Source organism: Eretmochelys imbricata, chromosome 16 (genome assembly GCF_965152235.1).
Source record: "Eretmochelys imbricata isolate rEreImb1 chromosome 16, rEreImb1.hap1, whole genome shotgun sequence".
Lineage (NCBI taxonomy): Eukaryota > Metazoa > Chordata > Testudines > Cheloniidae > Eretmochelys > Eretmochelys imbricata.
This window is the reverse complement of record NC_135587.1, coordinates 18,454,116-18,470,568: the sequence shown is the minus strand read 5'-3', so window position 1 is coordinate 18,470,568 and position 16,453 is coordinate 18,454,116. Positions and strand designations below refer to the sequence as shown.

The 16,453-nt window shown below is 50.6% G+C and overlaps 1 protein-coding gene across 1 annotated transcript in view; it reads right to left on the bottom strand.

Moving 5' to 3' along the window:
* Positions 1-16,453, bottom strand: part of ADAMTS13 (ADAM metallopeptidase with thrombospondin type 1 motif 13) — a 28,661-nt gene that overhangs the window by 1,202 nt on the left and 11,006 nt on the right. The window contains exons 12-32 of the mRNA XM_077835953.1: positions 15,713-15,817; positions 14,928-15,079; positions 14,180-14,243; positions 13,157-13,283; positions 12,786-12,934; positions 11,973-12,093; positions 11,102-11,182; positions 10,655-10,836; positions 9,660-9,795; positions 8,682-8,811; positions 8,414-8,593; positions 7,683-7,872; positions 6,170-6,284; positions 5,672-5,801; positions 5,362-5,541; positions 4,770-4,949; positions 3,768-3,972; positions 2,816-3,164; positions 1,552-1,698; positions 529-705; positions 21-205 (exon numbers count right to left, since the gene is read on the bottom strand). Coding sequence (XP_077692079.1) covers positions 21-205; positions 529-705; positions 1,552-1,698; positions 2,816-3,164; positions 3,768-3,972; positions 4,770-4,949; positions 5,362-5,541; positions 5,672-5,801; positions 6,170-6,284; positions 7,683-7,872; positions 8,414-8,593; positions 8,682-8,811; positions 9,660-9,795; positions 10,655-10,836; positions 11,102-11,182; positions 11,973-12,093; positions 12,786-12,934; positions 13,157-13,283; positions 14,180-14,243; positions 14,928-15,079; positions 15,713-15,817 — 3,285 coding nt within the window. The remainder of the gene's footprint in view (positions 1-20; positions 206-528; positions 706-1,551; positions 1,699-2,815; positions 3,165-3,767; positions 3,973-4,769; positions 4,950-5,361; positions 5,542-5,671; positions 5,802-6,169; positions 6,285-7,682; positions 7,873-8,413; positions 8,594-8,681; positions 8,812-9,659; positions 9,796-10,654; positions 10,837-11,101; positions 11,183-11,972; positions 12,094-12,785; positions 12,935-13,156; positions 13,284-14,179; positions 14,244-14,927; positions 15,080-15,712; positions 15,818-16,453) is intronic.

The window sequence follows — 16,453 nt, the reverse complement described above, 5'->3', positions numbered from 1 at the left end:
ACCCCAGGCTGATGTCTCACCGAGATGTAATTGGAGTGTGTTTGATTGTTTTCAGTCCCCAGGTCCATGTAGAGGGCATGGATGGCTATGCGATACCGTGGAGCCACGTTGATAAAGGTCCGACATGCCACTCGTTGTTTTGGGTCTGGCAACTGTCCGGGATTCACTATTTCACCCCAGGGTCCAAACAGCTGCACATCACAGTCTGGGATGGGGAAGTGGGGTAGGAGAGAAAGCAAACTGTGTTGGGTACGTCCATACAAAATAAAGCATGTGTCCAGCAAATTTCCCCAGTGCACTCCAGACGGGGATCTCAAAGCATGTGCAAGCATCTTGCAGGGACCCATCTTCAATACGGAAGGGCAGCCAATGGAGACGACTGAGAGGCCTTATGGGCCCCTGGTGAAGGAGCAACATCTCTGGGCCCTTGGGTCTCCATGGGCAGCCATGAACTGCACAGTGAAACTCAGTGGGCCTTGCTTTCCCTGCCCCTGCCCAAAAGCCCCAGTGAAGAGTTCAGCAAAGTACCTTGGTGATATTTTTTTGCCGCTGCTTTGCTGTTGTACTGAAGAACTACACCATTCCCTGGCAGCAGGAGGCGCTGCCTCACCATCAATGTGTTGGTCCTGGAGTTTACGGATGACACCGTCAGCTTCTTACAGCCTGTCCACCACATCCTCCGTCCAGAAAACAGCACTATATCCCCTGTAATAAAATTAAATAGTGATAAAGGATCCTTTTACCACAAAGTATTTTTACAGGGAAAGTCTCAAAGGTTAACATCCATGAAAAAAGGAAAACCAACTAGCGTTGAGGCAATGATCACCAAAACAAAGCTTAGAAAGAGGGGTCATGCTGTCAGAGTGGGCAATGATAGACTCCCGAAAAAAGGTTTTCTATGGTGAGCTGAAATTCAGAAAGTGCAGGAGGGATGGTCAATGAAAACACTTCAAAGACTCCCTTAATCAGAGTCTGACCTTCTGGGGCATAACTAGTGATAACTCTGAAGACACAGCCAAGGACACACCTTAATGGACAGCAACTGTCAATCAAAGATGTAAACGCTTTGAGGAAGACAGATGCAAAAAACTGACTGAAAAAGGGCCAAGAGTCACGCCAAGGCCTCAGCAGGAGCCTGCATATTCCCATGTGACATCTGTTTGCAAGCTTGCACCTCATGGATTATTAAACTATACAACTACATGAGAACACACACTCTGTCGTGACATCACAGTTGGATACAACAGATAGGCGTCTACTTCACAGATCTAAGAAATTGCTTTCCGACCACGTCACCCATCAATAAAATGCAGCACCTCTGGCATGGAACACAGCAGCTGTTTAACAGCACACAACAGTGCTACATAACAGTTCAAGAAAAGAAGCGAAGAATAATCGGGTATCTAAATGAAACCACAAGGATATTTTAAGGAGCAAGATTAGAATTGTGGACTACCAGCAAAAGTTTACACAGAAGTAACAAGGAGGAGGCAGGCGCAGGTTTCTGAAAGTCCCCTGCCATGGATGAGCTCTGCAGACTCTGGAACATACCTGCACTGCAGTTTAGGGAGCTCTCCAGCACCTGGACTGTTACCACTTCCCCCAAGGGGCGTCCAATGGAAACCGTGCAGTCACTGACTTGCAGGCCAGTCATGTTGATGACCCCGGTGGAGTTGAGGAAGAGCCTCCCACAGACACCTGCACAATAAAACCAAAAGCACAGACATCGTGGATAAGTAAGGGCAGCAGGAGGAACGTACACCCTCTGAAACCACTCCCTCTACATCGCGGCATGTGCGCCGTCCTGTCTGCAAGCTCCTTGGAGCACAGACTGTGATCACTGCTCCTGAACATGTGCCAACAGCGTGCTTGACCTCTGTACAAGACACACAGTAAGACAGTTGTTGGCCTGAGGTGCTTGCAATCCAAAGAATGCAGGAGGCCCTGGGAAGAGAATTGTTGCTCGTAACTCTCTTCTGATGGGTAGCCCATGACACACCTGGAAGGCGTGACCCACAGCAAGACTTTCAGTGAATCCGCTCCAACTTCTGAGTCTGCAGCAAACCTGAATCGTGCGTGCTGGGGGCTTCTGGCCTGTGCTATGAATGTTCCACACAGCTCCAAGCAAGATGCTCTTCACAGCAAAGCAGAGCAGGGGAACTCTGAGCGGAGCTTGCCTAGCCATACCAATGTGCTGTACCCGCTTGGGGCTTTCACCCTCCTGAGCTGGAAGGGAGCTGCCCTGGATCTGAACTTGCTGTGGGCCGGAATTAGGCTCTGCAATGAATTTAATTTGATTTTAAATGATCATGAGCCTGGAATCCAAAGTCTTGACCCAGACAAATTTCCTACTGGAGTGCTTCCATGCTCCCTGCCGGAGTACTGCCTAAGTGCGGGAGAAAAGGAGGACTTGTGGCACCTTAGAGACTAACCAATTTATTTGAGCATAAGCTTTCATGAGCTACAGCTCACTTCATCGGATGCATACTGTGGAAAGTGTAGAAGATCTTATTATATACACACAAAGCATGAAAAAATACCTCCTCCCACCCACATTTTTTCATGCTTTGTGTGTATATAATAAGATCTTCTACACTTTCCAAAGTATGCATCCGATGAAGTGAGCTGTAGCTCATGAAAGCTTATGCTCAAATAAATTGGTTAGTCTCTAAGGTGCCACAAGTACTCCTTTTCTTTTTGCGAATACAGACTAACACGGCTGTTACTCTGAAACCTGTCATAAGTGCGGGAGGACTCTCAGACTTCTGGCCGGAGTATTGGCGAAGGACATCACCCTATGTAATCACCACCTAACTGTACTCTTCAGCAGTGTCCTCCTCCCCCACTGAAAGCTCCTCGGGGCGTTTGGGTGAAGGAGCCAGCACCCGGGTTGGAGGACGATCTAGGGCTTTGTATTCTGGCCTCTCGGAATAAGTGGTGGCTGCTGTCGTTATCGGGTTCGTAGCTGAAGTTGGTATCTGGTGTTCTGATACCGAGGATCCATCCACCACAGGCTGCTCAGGACAGGGGCCGGCAGAGCAGCCACGCACCGTGATGGGCTTGGGGGAGCGCATGCAGAAGACGGGGTTCACGTGCTCATGGGTTTTCGGATTGAGGCAGAAATCCTGCCGCATCTGAATGCCGTTCCCACACGACGCCGAGCACTGCAGTGGAAGAAACCCAGAGGCCTTTATAAATCCACAGTCAGGGTTCTATGCAGGGGGGAAGGAGGTTCAATGGCTAAAGTGCAGGTCAGGGAGTAGGAAGACCTGGGTTATAGTCTCAGCCGTTCCACTGATATTGGCCAACGCATTTAACCTCTACGCCCTTGAGTTTCCCCAGCTGTGAAATGGAGATTATAGTGCTGAGCCACCTTACCGAAGAACCCTGAGACCCACAGATGTACCAATATGCATGCACAATAGTGATTATGTGGGTGTCTGATCTGACAGGGGAAGGTTTGAGCAAAGTTCAGAAAAGACTTGCATGGAGCACATCACCCCAAAACATGCAAAGGCAATTTTTAAACAGCAGCCAAAGAGCAGAAGTCTAGCAACTTGGGGGCTGCACAGATACCCTGCTCAGGGACGGAGAGCGGAAGGAAAGATGAATGACATCCCTAGGAACAGGTTGGCATTTTGATGGATGCTAACACCATGCAGTGTGCAAGAGAGGAGTTATTTCTCCTATAGTCCTGGGATTTGCTATGAAGCCAGTGGGCTACACAGCTTCTGCACCTAGCGCTGCGTTAGAAGGGTAGCAGGTACCTCTGTCCATTCACTGAAACCCCACTCATAGGAGCACATTCTGATGATACAGGGGATGCTGGAGAGGGGTTTCTCTGCCTCCGGACACAAACTCTCTTCCAGCTCGGTCTCTAGGCCTTGGCGGAGCTGGACACAGGTGATCAACTGCGTGGCTATGCCAAGCCCACAAGAGGAGGAACACGAACCAGTTGCTGCTACTTTCCATCTGATCCGAGGGGAAGGAGAAAATTCAGTGAGCACTGATACCTCTCCTCTCACCAGCCCCTGCTAAAAAGCACATACTGAGACTTCCTCATCTTCCCACTTCCCCAGCCATCTGTAGACTCCCTTCCTGAGCAACACGCACATTGCAGCCTGGGATCATCCCAACTTACTGTGGCTCCAATCCATATCTGGAACAGAGTCAGTCCCTGTGGCGAGGTTAGAGTATCTGAGGCTGGTGTAGAAGTGGGTCCTCTGAAAGCTGTAGAGCAGCATCTTTGGGTTTTGCCGAAACCCCATGAGCTCAATATTTGCATGGGGGTTCACAGTACATGCATCACAAGCCCTTTCCCCCGCGCCCCCCTCCCCGCCCTCGGGGAGACATGTACGGGCTGAAATGAGTCAAGATCTGGTCTTCTCGTGATATTTCCATCCCCCTGGAACTGACATATCCTGAACAGACCAACTCTTGTGTTATTTCAGCCCAGTAAACAGCCTCCGGAAACATCAAAAACGAAGCCACACACCCTCCTAGCCAGCCTGTCCTGAGCATGCTTCCGCTACCACCTTGCCATGCATCTCCATCCTGAAGTTACAAGGTCAGAAGTGACTGGGCAGTGAGCACCCTTCACCCTTCCTCTAGAACACAAAGCACTTTGTCTCCAGCTTCTGGAGAGTGACAATCCAGAGGTCCCCTCTGTAACCTGGTTCCCCAACCACCCTGGGTTGAGTCCATGGAACTTTTAAAGACACACACTCTCCGCAGACACATGCGGTCTTGGTGAATGTGATTATAATGACCTTGGCGGGCACGGCTCCAGATTACACAGCTCCTGCTCCTCTGGGCGAGGCAAACCATGACACTGTGGGTCTGATACAATCTCTTCCACCTTGTCCCCTGTCTCCCTCGCACAGTACAGGACCCTGTGCACCACACCTCCTCCGCAGCTTACGCTGCACGAGTCCATTTTGTAATGCCACCTGGGAACAACACAGCCATCAATGAGTGACTCCAACCCTCAGCAAGCCATTCCCCGGCCATCAGTGAACTAAGGTGGAGTTTGGGTCCAACCTCCAAAGCACAAGATCCAAAGCTTTTCTTACCGGGCTTATTTGAGAGATTTGCCTGCAGAGACTATCAGCCCTATTTAAGAAGTACAGCTGATTGTCCTTTAGTTCACATGGTAGACACCTGGGGTACTGGAACGTCTAAGCACAATTTAGGTGGTAATTGTGGTGTCCACGTTTGCAACCCAGATTTGTTAAAACGGGGCTCCTACCCCACTCTGAGGTAGTGAGGTATCAGGGGTATTGGGCTAAGATTTCCCATGGCACATAAGCATTCAAGGGCTTCACTCAGTTATACCCAGGCCCTAAAGCGACAAGCAGTTACCTTGCTGGGCACAGATCAGTGCCACACTCCTTGGTGCTGGCTGGCCTGGGCATCCTACCACATTTGGAATGAGGAAGAGGACGGGTTGTATTTCCTTCTTGTCTTACACAGCGAAGAGAGAGTGGTATTCTCCCTCCTCCACAGCTCACTGGGCATGCAGCCAGCTCCTTCACCTCCCAACTGGGGGGGACAAGAATGGAGAGAACATCTGTACCAGGACCCACACAACATTTCCCCTGCGGGAAACAACTGATCCCATCACACCACCCCGTCACTGGAGGCTGACAGTGAAAAGAGACCTGTCTCGTACCTTGGCGGGCACAGCATGGGATTGCAGCTTTCCAGCCTGCTCGCTGGCTTTGGCACTTGATTACAATGTTTCTCTTGGGTTTCTTCTTTGGTCTTGAAAGCCACACACACATAGCGAAGCTGGGCCACACCTAGAAGGGAAGGGGAGACAGTCTGATAGCATGGCATGGACGCAGCTGTTGAAACAAGATCATTTATGAGAGCAGCAGCCTTATGCTGGAGCTCAGTGCTGTTTATCGATCAAGCAAGCTCCGCCCAAGCTCCTGGAACCTTGTATTAGTACCAGCCTACTCTGGATTCAAACCAGGAACGTTACAGGGGAAGGCTCTGCATCCTTGTTCCAAGCCCCCTAACTCTTCCAGACTCTGTGTACTTGTGACCACAACTACCCATGCACCCCGCTCCTCAGCGGTGAAAGATTAATTGCACGAATGCACGAGGCTGCCGAGTTCATCCCCAGAACAAAGAACGTTTCCGTGCAGCATCACAAGCATCTCACCTCCACCACAGGTCACGGTGCATTCGCCAAGGAGAGGGCTCCAGACATGCACCAAGCGATTTTCCTTCTGGAGACTCCCAAATGGCACCAGCTCTTCCCGTGAGGGCGAATTGTCCTGCTTCCAACACAGCAGCAAAAAACAACAAATGATTGGCAGCTGCTGCTCGCCCAGGGCCTGAGCCAAGCCCACTGGAACCAAGGGAGTCTTTTCAGTCATGTCACAGGGCTCTCTGACAGATTCCAAACTGGTATACCCCCAGGACTCCCCTTCAGTGATGCAAGCTGTGCATCTGAGCCCCCACAAGAATCTCCCTCTGTGACCATAGGTGCCGACTCTGTGGATGCTCCAGGGCTGGAAAATTGCACCCACCAGCAACCAAGCTCCCCGCCCCAGCTCACCTCCCCTCTGCCTCTGCCTTCTCCCCTGAGCGCGCCGCGTCTCCTCTTCTCCTCCCAGCGCTTGCTGCCGCAAAACAGCTGTTTTGTGGCTTAACAAGCTGTGGGAGGGAGGGGGAGGAGTGGAAACGCAGCACACTCAAGGGAGGAGACAGGGCCGGGGCGGGGCTTTGGTGAAGGAGTCCAATGGGGCAGGGAGGGGGCGGGGACTTTGGGGAAGGGATTGGAATGGGGACGGGGCAGGGGTGGAGTCAGAGCATTGGCACCTATGTCTTTGACTGAAAGGGGACAGATTTGAGAATTTCCTTTTACCTGTTTTAGTGGGACACTGGCCTGTAGACTTTAGTGCTGACAAAAGGCCCCCGAAAGCCCTGGAGGCCAAACCCTGTGTTTACCCCACACAGTTGTAGCAGCACAGCACACTCAAGGGAAGTTTCCCTCACAGGGCCCCACCAATAAGGCTGAGCCCTGTGGAGAGAGCCCCTTCTGACTTCTGGCCCCTTGGCTGAGATTGCCTGGATGGGCACCTCTTGGGCACTGTGGGGGTGGTTCTCTGACATGGACACATTGTCTCCAGACCGTTGGCCTACCTTAGATAGTCATGACTTTCAGTCACGCCTGATCTGGGCTGGCTTAGAACCAGTGGCCTGCAGGGGACAGTCTCTACACCCCATTAACAATCCCCAGAGCCAGTCAATTCCCCCTCCATTTTCCAGTTTCATCCTGCAGTCTGTTTGCGAATGCCAGGGTCCCTCTGACAGACAGCACTGCAGGTTTCTTTATGGGAGATGATTTCATGAGGCGATGGCTCTCTGTGATAAATGCTAAAGCATTTCGGCCTATGCTTTGCTTGGAGCAATATAGCTGCGTGGGAAGGAAAGTGGGTGGGATGATGCCCAAGGTGGTTTAACTGGCCCCTGCCAGAATTAAATCACCCCCACCAAAGTCTGATGAACCTGGCAGCATTATCTAAGGTGAGCAAGGCTTCCTGCAGTGACTACAAGGGACTCTGGACTAATAAGCTGTCCTATGTGCATAACACCCTCTCAACCTCCAGCCTGGGATCCCCCACGGGCCAGTGTGTGAGGTTCCCCATTAGCCAAGCCAGTGTACTCACTGTGTTCCAGCCTAGAGGACAGATATTAACCACACATGGCACAAAAACTAGAGGTTTCTCTTCCGCCAAGCACAGGCTGTCGTCTACTGTGGTCTCCAGTCCATCAAGAATCTGTACACAGGTCACGTTCTGCTGGGTGACTCCAGCCCCACAGATGGCAGAGCATTTGCCCGGCTCAGATTCTTTCCATCTACATGGGAAATAACAGCACCACCCAAGGATCTCAAAGCACTTTATAAACCTTAATCAGCTGACCCTCACACCACCTTCAGTAGGTAGGGATTACTACTCCCATTCCACATATGAGTCACAGACGGGTGACGTGATATGTTCAAGAGGTCAAACAGCAAGTCGTGGCTGAGCTGATAAAGAACCCAGGCGTTCTGGCTCCCAGTCCCCTACTCCAGCCTAGACAATACTTAGACCTTCTCCCGATTAAGAGCTGGGCCTCTGGGGAGAACGCTTGGTCTCCGTGATTGGAAAGGAGAGACAAAGATCTCCTCATGGTTGAGTCCGCACACTCCCAGCTTGAAGAATTGTGGCCCCAGCAGAAGTCACCGTGAAGGGCACAGTAACAGAAATGGTTACATAGCCCGGGCATGAACAAGGTGCCCTCAAGAATGAAGAACATGCAATAACCCCCCTGACTACGGGACTGTCACACAAAACAAGGGGAGAAAGAGTCAATTATTTATTCCCCCACACACATATTTAGGGGGCCTCTGAATTACCTTATGGGACACGGCTCAGTGCTACATGCCTCGGTGGAGGCAGGTTTGGGAGCATCCATGCATTTGGAATCAGGAAGAGTCAGGATCAAGCCCCCTTCTCTCTTCATACAGCGAACCAGCCGCTCCATCGTTCCACCCCCACATGTGGCACTGCAGGGGCCGAAGTCCCCTGCCACCCAACTGTGAAAGGACAAGAGCCAGCTATGCCCATCTCTAGTGATAAGAGCCTTTAGCTTAGTGGTGGAAAAGGCCATTCAGGAATACTCACCTGCCTGGGCATGGCGCCATGGCACAGGGCTCCTGCCTTGAAGGGGGCTGTGGAGTCTCCGAGCACTGCTGATCATCTGTTATTTCATTCCTGGTCTGATCAAAGCAGGAGTGATTGACCAGTAGCACCCCTGGGAACGAAAGTTCAGTAAAATATTAGAACTGCCATTGCAGAGGTTCTCAGCTGAAAAAGGGAAAGGAAATTCTAGGCTGTCTTACGGGCTGGTCTTTGCTCTTACAGGAAGAAACTATGAGCTCCCTCTGTCCAACAAGACAGAAGTGAATCCCCAGATATGTCACAGAAAGAACAAATATGGGAATACAGCCCTTATATAAACTTTAAAAAACTGTATTTCTTACATGGGTTTCATCTTGAAAGATTTTAAAGTAACTTTTTCTCAAGCAAGATGAAGGTTCTAAAAGATCAGCTGTTCAACTGTTAGCCCAGTTCCAAAACAGAAAAAAAATACGTTTTGGGCAAAAAAATTCATCCAGCTCTAGATCAGTCATTAGGTAATAATTTGGTTTCAGTATTAGCACTTAACTAGCTCTAAATCATAGACTTGATTGACTTTGACCAAATTCTTTAGCTAGGGTTTATAACCAAATGCACAGCCCCCTTCTGAGAATCCTCTTTGGAGTGTATAAGGATTGGTTATGTTGAGTATTAACCTGAGGATTTAATTCCAATTCATTGTTGCGTCTAGCTTGTTGATGTTGATCATGATTTGATAGCTGTACTGCTTTATTCTTAGCTTAATTTAATATTAGTAATAACAGCTTAGATTTGGTCACTTTTTAAAATTTCAGTTTGTTTAGTAAGTTTTAATAAAATTTATGAAACTGATACCAAGCCGTATTTCTTTCAATATGCAAAGTGAGTCCAGAAGGTTTGAGGACTTAGGTGGATAGCAGCCAGTCAACCTACAAGCCTGAGCAGCTTCCCCCAATTAACCATTGGTTCTCACATCTGCCTCACCTTCCCCACAGCTCACCGAGCAGGTCCTGAACTGAGGAATCCACACATGTGTCTGTTTCTCCTTTGGTATAAAGTACCTGAAGGTGATGTCTGGGTTGGTGACATCTCCATATTCCTTCCCATACTTCCTATAAACCTGGGGAAGGAGAAGAGTTATAAATCTAGAGCTTAGCCCAGGTCAGTATGGTGTTGCATATGCAAATCAAGTCAGAGGAATGGGTCTGAGCACATGGATAGCAAAGATGGAACCACGGTGCAAGATCTGGATGTGGATTCCAAACACTCCACTAGCTGGGGTCATACCCACCTCTAACAAACACCTGGTTGTACCAGTGTCCGTGGAATTTCTGTCAGCCAATCAGCATGCTGGAGGGTTGATTAGTATTCCCTAATAAAAGTTCTTTTAAAAAACACCCATCCGCTGGGCACTGACTAGAGACTAAAGCCAATGCTCTTTGTAAACAGTTCAAGTTAACACTGGGTCTGTTTATCACTTCCAATCATTCACACTCAGATTAAGTCTGCCATAAGAACCAAAACCCAAAGCTGAATTCACGTCCTGATAGAGACATCCCTCGCCTGGATGGCTTTGCCTCAGCATGTGTGTATCTGCCACTAGAGCACGAACTTCGGTAATGAACGATGGGAACTGCTTAATTGGAGAAACAGCCTTGTACTTCCACCAGGTTTGTTTCTGGGAAGGGAACCGATCTCTTGTATCACAAGAGAGATTTGCTGTCAGGATTCCGCTGTTTTCTCCTTTTTCCCCCCGCATCCAACCTTCACATAAGTCTACAGAAAACCCACAGGGAACATGTGCTCAACCGTTTCCAAGGATAAGGAGACCATCACCAGCACGGAGCTCAATTTCTGCTGCCATGGGGGGAATCAGTAGAGCCTCAACCACCACCAGACTCTGCCTTGCAGGTCTTAGCCCTGAGCCACGCAGCCCCAAGCCAGTTCTGGCTATCCCCTTTCCAGCCCTACCAAGCTACCTGAATCTCAATGTCCTCTTGGGTTGGTCCATCGACATGGACTTCCTCCAGGCTTGGCAGGTTGTCCTCAGTAAGTAACACCCTGTATTTGATCTGGCTGTCCTCTATTACTGATGGATAGGTGATGTTCAAGGAGATTCTCTCCTTCCCAGCCACCACATACCGACCTTGGACCTTCACAGCTAGAGAAGCAACAATGGTAGTCAGGGCAGAGGGGTACTATGTGTTCACAAAATCAGCTAGAGACAATGGCTTCCTTCTATGTATCCACTAGTGACTTGTCCAGTCTATTTTAAACATCCCAAGCAATAGAGCTTCCCCTCCTTCTCTACAGAGAGTACCCCACTGCCAGGACGCTTCCCCCCCAGTCTGCCTTTTCTCGAGACTGCCTGGGTGTTTGGGGGCACAGAAACCAAACCGGCCCAGGAGCCTTTCCATTATACTCACCCAAATGTGTGAAGAGAGGTTTGCGATTGGTAACGTAGACGAGGGTGGCCTTGTGCGGCAGGGCTAGAAACGTAACATACTCTGGGGAACGAACACAGAGAAGATGTGGTCACTTTCACTTTAGCACCTTCTCTAAGGAGTGGGGGATTTGTTATTACAGTCCTTGCCCTCACAGTACACCTTCCGAGGATCTCAAAAGGCTTTACAGACAGTAATTAACCCTCTAAACTCCCCTACACGGTAGGTATTATATCGCCATGCTACGGAAGGACAGGCAGAGGCACAGAGAACTAAATTCCCCCCAGTGTCACTCCACTGACTTCAGAGTCACCGCGGGACGAATACGGCCAAGAGAACTTAACTGAATCAGTGGCAGACCTGGGAACGTGGCCTCAGCATCCTCCGCTCTAGCTACCAAAGCCCTCCGCTCACTTTCAATTTTTTAAAATACCCTCCAGAGAAATCTACGTGAGAGTGACGGCAGGGGCAAGCTCGGGCAGATCAACATTTTACTGCTCAGGCAGAATTTGACAAAGCTCGCAGCCCCCCTGTTTTACAGAACTCAGCTAGGCTGAGCTCTTCCCCCCAGGCCAGAGTTCAGGATCCCTGCCCGTGGCAAACAGGGAAGCCACATTGCGAATGGCTTGGCAGGGAATCCAGGCTGCAACTAGCTCTCGGGCTGCACTGAGCATTAATCTCATCCGTTTCCATCTCCGACAGTCTCCACCAGCAGATTCCACACAAAACCGAAACAAGCAAAACCACACCCAAGAAGCTGCATAGGGACAGTACAGAGCTCTGCATCTGTTTTGGGGGCATCTGGCAACCGAGATAGACCCTGATGTGGAGAGCACGGCTGAGGCTTGCAGACCTTTGGCTTTTCCTTCTGTGTAAGAGCCGCTCACTCTGGTGCACGTGGCGTTGTCTCCCCCGCACACCATGCAGGAGTCCATCACCATCCCAGAGTCCATCCTGCCGTCACAGCCGAACACCTGAGCAAAGGGCAGAGCCACAAGACCGGCTTATTCTGGGAAGAACCTGAAGTGATCAAAGTGGCATTTCCTGTGTTACACTCTTTAAGCTACCTTTTCTCTTTGTAACCCACGTGGGCACGAACACTCATGGGCAGAGGAACCCACGTGGGCATGGACACTCATGGGCAGAGGAAGCAAGCACGGATGGTGGTTACAACATGGCATTTAGAGTCAGGATTCTTAAATTCTAGTCCTCATTTTGCCACTGACCCACTGTCTGACTCTGAGCAAATCTCTCCTGGAGGAGAGTTAGGTCTGTCCAGGTCTGCCCACTTACCCTAACAACATATACAGCTATGCAAGCTGAATTGATGACAAGGTTGTTTCACTCTCATGCTTCAAGGTATAAACTGATTGCTGCACTGTTCAGGAAGGAATTACACACACATGTACCGTACTGTATAATCGGCAGGATGGACTAGCTGGGGAGGGTTGGTATTGGATGCACAAGCGGGATGCCCAGTTAGTTAGTCCAAAAGTCTGAACAGTCCTAACAAATCCTGTTCTTATAGAAGAGCCAGCCTCAAAAGTTTGGGTCACAGTTTGCTTGTTCCTACCCTCAAGGAGGTGGCTCCTTTGAGACCATTTAGATCCCGTGTCTGAAGTTTGGCCTGGATCCACCATCCACTTGCAGAGAGGAAAATCCTTACCCTGCAGCTGCCCATCACGCACAGATCGAAAGCCCCTTTGGCTCTGCGGTTGCTCTGCTCACACCTGGTTCCATCTGTGAAACTGACCCCGCGGCTCACCATGAAATTCTTCTCCTCTGCCTTGCACATGTGTTTGCACAGGGTATCCCCTGGGGGAGACACATGGGGAGAAAGGCAGAGTTACTCAAGCAAAAAGGCACAAGAGAGTCAGGTACATTATGGGAAGAAGGTAAAAGGAATTGTCAGGAAAGGCTGTAACCACCAGTAAAGCTGCCATTTGATTTGCCATTAAGGTCAGGACTCGAGGTCACACTACGGGGTCTCTTTCCCAAAGGAACTGCTGTCTCTCTCTCTCTCCCTCCCCCCTTTACCTTTGGCATAACCAGTAGCCGACGTCCACTTATAAAAAGATGGGACTTCTGGAATGAGATACAGTGGCTTTACATTTGTCGCTGCGCACTGTTCAGCCATAAACTCCAACTGGGAGCTCAAACAGGCCTATGGAAGAGGAAGATTATTATGCAAAGAAAGTGAAATGGAATACAATAAGAGCAGAATCCCAGGAACCACTTCACCCACTACCTAAGTGCAACCACCTCTGGGGTGAAAAGCAGCAGCTGACAAATAGAATAACAGCAAATGAAGAAGACTATCCCATTAAAGTGAAGATGCAGGAGAATTTGGGGAGGAGGAGATGGGTTAGGAATGGGAGATAGACGGTTTGCAGATGATGTTATCTTTCCTACTTATCCAAAATAAACGCTGGGGGAAATGTGAGCAATACCGTTGTTGAGCACAGTCCTGCACTGAAAGGACTCAGGGCATGTACATTGCAGCTAGAGGGGTAATCTTCAACTGGGGTAGACAGACTCACACTACGTTTGATTGAGCTTGTCGCGCTAATAGCTGCAGTGTTGCCATGGGGACACAGGCAATGGGACAGGCTGGCTGCCCAAGGGCAATCTCGTCCAAGACCTTAGGTCAGTACTCAAGCGGCTAGCGCATTCCATTGCCGCACCATCATGGCTATTTGCATGCTAGCTCAACCAAAGCTAGCGGCTGTCCATCTACCTGAGCTGGGAATTACCCCTCCCTTGGAGTGCCTGGCGGCTCTCTAAGGGGTCCAGATAAGATGCTTTATTACACGTTGCTGGGGCTGGTCAGTTATTAGTCGGTAATTGGCCTCAGTGACAGTGGAACAAATACCTGTCTTGTCACACAGATGGAGACTGCATACCCAATACTTGGTTTCCTTCCCAGGGAAATCAATTGTTTCGACTCTGAAAGCTGTGGCCCTGAATGGTAGAGTTCTTAAAGGGTTAAAAATGGCATATAACTGACAGTGCATTGCTTGGCCATGTGTGATGCCTGCAGAGCGAGAGAAGGCAGCCTACCTGCGTATTGCACATCTCAGCCTGGAGGTCTGCTCCCCTGCACTCCTGACCCCCGAAGGCAGGCCTGAAAACAACAGACATGTGAGTCCACAGGCAGCCAGGTGAGAGGCTGGAAGAGCTGCCCCACAGTGAGGAGACCGAGGATCCTGATCGTCCAAATACACAGGATCTGGCAGTGCCTAGCAGCAGCACCAAGATCTGGCTCATGGACAGCCACACCGAGCCGGCTAACGAAACGACAAATACACGGGTCGGTGATGCAGCCAATCAATGGAACGACGGGGGGCATGGATCAGCATTCACGTCGCGCTCCCTGTCAGTGCCTGGCCCAAGCCGGGGGAGCTAATGACCCAACCAGCAGACCAAATTCAGTGACGAATCCTGGTCACGTGACACCTGAGGCACATTGTGCATATGCTAAGAGGAAGAATGGAGTGACACAGGGATCAAGGCACTGAAAAGACTCATCCGGACAACGACACACCTGGGCAGTGAAAAGGCAACGAGATCTGAGAATGATACACATGGTCAGTAGAGAGACAAGGAACTTGTTACACGGGCAAAACACGCAGCACATCCTAAGCTGGGTTCAGCGCAGGACGCCAGCCCATGTTCAAATGAACTCGAACATCAACAAGCTTTCATCCATGGTAAACGAGTGGAAGCACGGATACTTTGGGCCTGCAAACAGCCAGAGGGCCCCACGAGCACGTCCAATGGCGCTGCCGGGAAAGAAGAAGGTCTTTACCTGGGGTTGTTACAGAGTCGTCTTCTCGTTATAACTCCTCCTCCGCAGCTGCGGGAGCAAGCGGTGAGGGGGCTCCAGCTGGACCACTGCCCATGCACCGCTGCCCCGGGGTTCAGCTCTTCCAGAGAGCTACAGTGTCCCTTGGAGCACCACTGGAACCCAGAACACCAGAGATCAGCAACAGCCATGCCGCAACTAAGACTGCAGGGAGCTGGGGGGAGGCGCTCTGCCCCTTCAGCTGGGAGAAATGCAACTGGAAGGGGACAGTATCTTGTGCCTCAGTCACTCCCCTGCCTGGGAGGGGAGGTGAAGGAAATTGGACCCCAAATCACGAGGGGAGGAGCTGAGCGAGGCATCTTCTCCTCCAACTCTACCTCCCATGGGGGACAAACAGTGAAAATACCCTATGCCAACAGCATATTTGATAACGGGCTCTTCAGTCCAGCAGACAAAGGGATAACCCAGTCCAATGGCTGGAAGAGGACACCAGACAAATTCAGACAGGAAATAAGGTGCTCATTTTTACCAGTGAGGTTAATTAACCCTTGGAGCAATTTACCAAGAGTGGTGGTGGATTCTCCATCACTCTTCCAACTTAGCTCTCTACATGGGAAAGCTCATTCGTCCCACTGTACCAGCCATCCGCTATGCCCTGTAGCCACCCACTCCGCCATCCAACCATCCAATGCGCTCTACAATCACTCACTGCACCGCCCTGCCACCCCATGTGTCTGGTAGCCACCCACTCCCCCCTCCAATCTTCACCGTGCCCGGAGACTCTTTACCTTGTTGATCCCACACTCGGTCCCATCCAGAAGGGGAACAAGAAGGCGAGTACAGCTGGTCTGGTCGGCCCGATGGGTGTGGCAAGAAAGAACTCTGCACATGTCCTGGGAGGGCAGGGAAGCCAGGCTGTTCAGTGCGTGCCCGAGACTGCTGTGCCAGTTACTCAGCCTGAGCTCCCACCCCTGTCCCACCAACATAGGACCCCCACGCCTCCCAGCCGGAACACTGCAGACCACGGCTAGATGGCTTCCCTAGGCCGTGCCATGGCTCTGTGTGTGCTCTGCACTCACCAGATACCGGGGAGCAGCAGGAAGACAAGCATGCCTTACCCATACCCACCCACCTGCTTCCTGCTAGCAGGAAGCCAGCACCTGCTCTCTCCCTCCAAATCCCAAGGGCTTAGGCAATTTCCTGAGCGTCTCCATTTTGAGTGGAATGAGATGAGGCCCATGCTGCAGGTGGCAGGCATTATAGGCGCTTCCAGTGACTGGCACTGCCAATCGTTATGGCACAGGATGAGGGTCGGTGACGGCAGCTGAGGTTTGCAGCCGGATTAGTGTTTTCTTGTTAATGAGATGCATTAACAATACTGTCCGTGTGTTAGAGCCACACAGTCTTGTACAAGGGAGGGGACAAAGGGGATCCGGAGAGCAAAGAGATGGAGTAGAACAAGAGAGGGACAATGGAGAACTCCTCACCACATGGAGTCTCTCTCCCTTTGTGTTTGTACGGTACCTAGC